General features: G+C 50.1%; 1 protein-coding gene across 1 annotated transcript; it reads right to left on the reverse strand.

The window, feature by feature from the left end:
- Window positions 1-28: 28 nt before the first annotated feature.
- On the reverse strand, window positions 29-1,019 carry Pmar_PMAR011312 (conserved hypothetical protein; the record flags this gene model as incomplete). The annotated part of the gene is made up of 7 exons (XM_002767869.1): window positions 29-161; window positions 209-325; window positions 372-437; window positions 486-599; window positions 655-784; window positions 838-885; window positions 928-1,019. Coding segments are annotated over 7 exons (700 nt in total), but the record flags the coding sequence as incomplete, so codon positions are not given.
- Between the last annotated feature and the right edge of the window lie 117 nt (window positions 1,020-1,136).

Raw genomic sequence — 1,136 nt, forward strand, 5'->3', positions numbered from 1 at the left:
TCGAAGTTTTTCAGGACGAATGACATACAGTGACGTTTGAGGTCGACTGCCTGGTGCTGGTCACTAATTTTCAGAAGAGTACACACGTTATCGACATCAACCATGTGGATGAGGACGGCTTGACAAAGGTGCTTCAAACCATCCAACGCATAGTGGTCAGCCTGAAAGGTTCCAATGCCGTAGCGGGGTCACTAGCCACTCCCCTCACCAAGCCCAACACTTCTGCCATGCTGGCCGTGTCTAGTTTATGGTGTGCAACTCTACCAGTATACAAAAACTCGAGCATGACCGAGAATGCCTCGTACGACCAGCCAGTCAACTTGACCTGATATGACCATCACATGGCCACGAGTCTGTGTACGACATGCTACCTCTCGCTCCCTCGATTCCTTCATGCCTCCTGTGAACATTGCTCTAAAGTGACTGCATTGAGATGCCTAAGTGATAGAGCCAATGTAGAGCTATACTGAACCGAAAAACCTGACCAGTATCGCCTTATGAGCATAAACACGCTCGCCAGTATCGCCGATGATCAAAGTAACATCACTGAACTCAGGATTGTTAAGGAGGCCTCGGAGGTTGGTCAATAGGGCTGCTACCTTCTCGTAAAGAGAGACATCATTCAATGGTAGTCGCTAAGACCACCGAGCTTACCGCTCCCTCCGAGAGTTCAGTTTCTTCTAACCGAGTAACATCGAGAACGTGGAGATCGTTCAACCAGCGTACACCGTCGAAGCCACCAAATACATACAACTTCGCAGAACCCACCAGACATGCCGAATGCCTAAATCAACACGACCTCAGTCAAATCGATCGTCCCCATTCCATCGACATCACCTCTGGCGGCCTGCAGGAACATGGTCTGTCTCTGTTGGATGGATCCACCTAAGAAGCTCCTACATGCTGAGATGACCAGCAAAGCCCCACCTGTGAACAGCCGATCCACTAACATCACCAGTGCTGGGTGAGAAGCCACCAGGATACCCTGTGTCCAGTATATACAGGTCGTTCGATCGGCCCTATCAACAACAACATCCACATGACGACGTTGCTGTTGGTCAATCACCTCACCTTGCCATCGTACCCACCAAAGAGGAAGATCTTCTTCCCTATCAAGTTAGCAGTGTGCCCTCGCA

This window comes from Perkinsus marinus, assembly GCF_000006405.1.
Source record: "Perkinsus marinus ATCC 50983 genomic scaffold scf_1104296969678, whole genome shotgun sequence".
Taxonomy (NCBI): Eukaryota; Perkinsozoa; order Perkinsida; family Perkinsidae; genus Perkinsus; species Perkinsus marinus.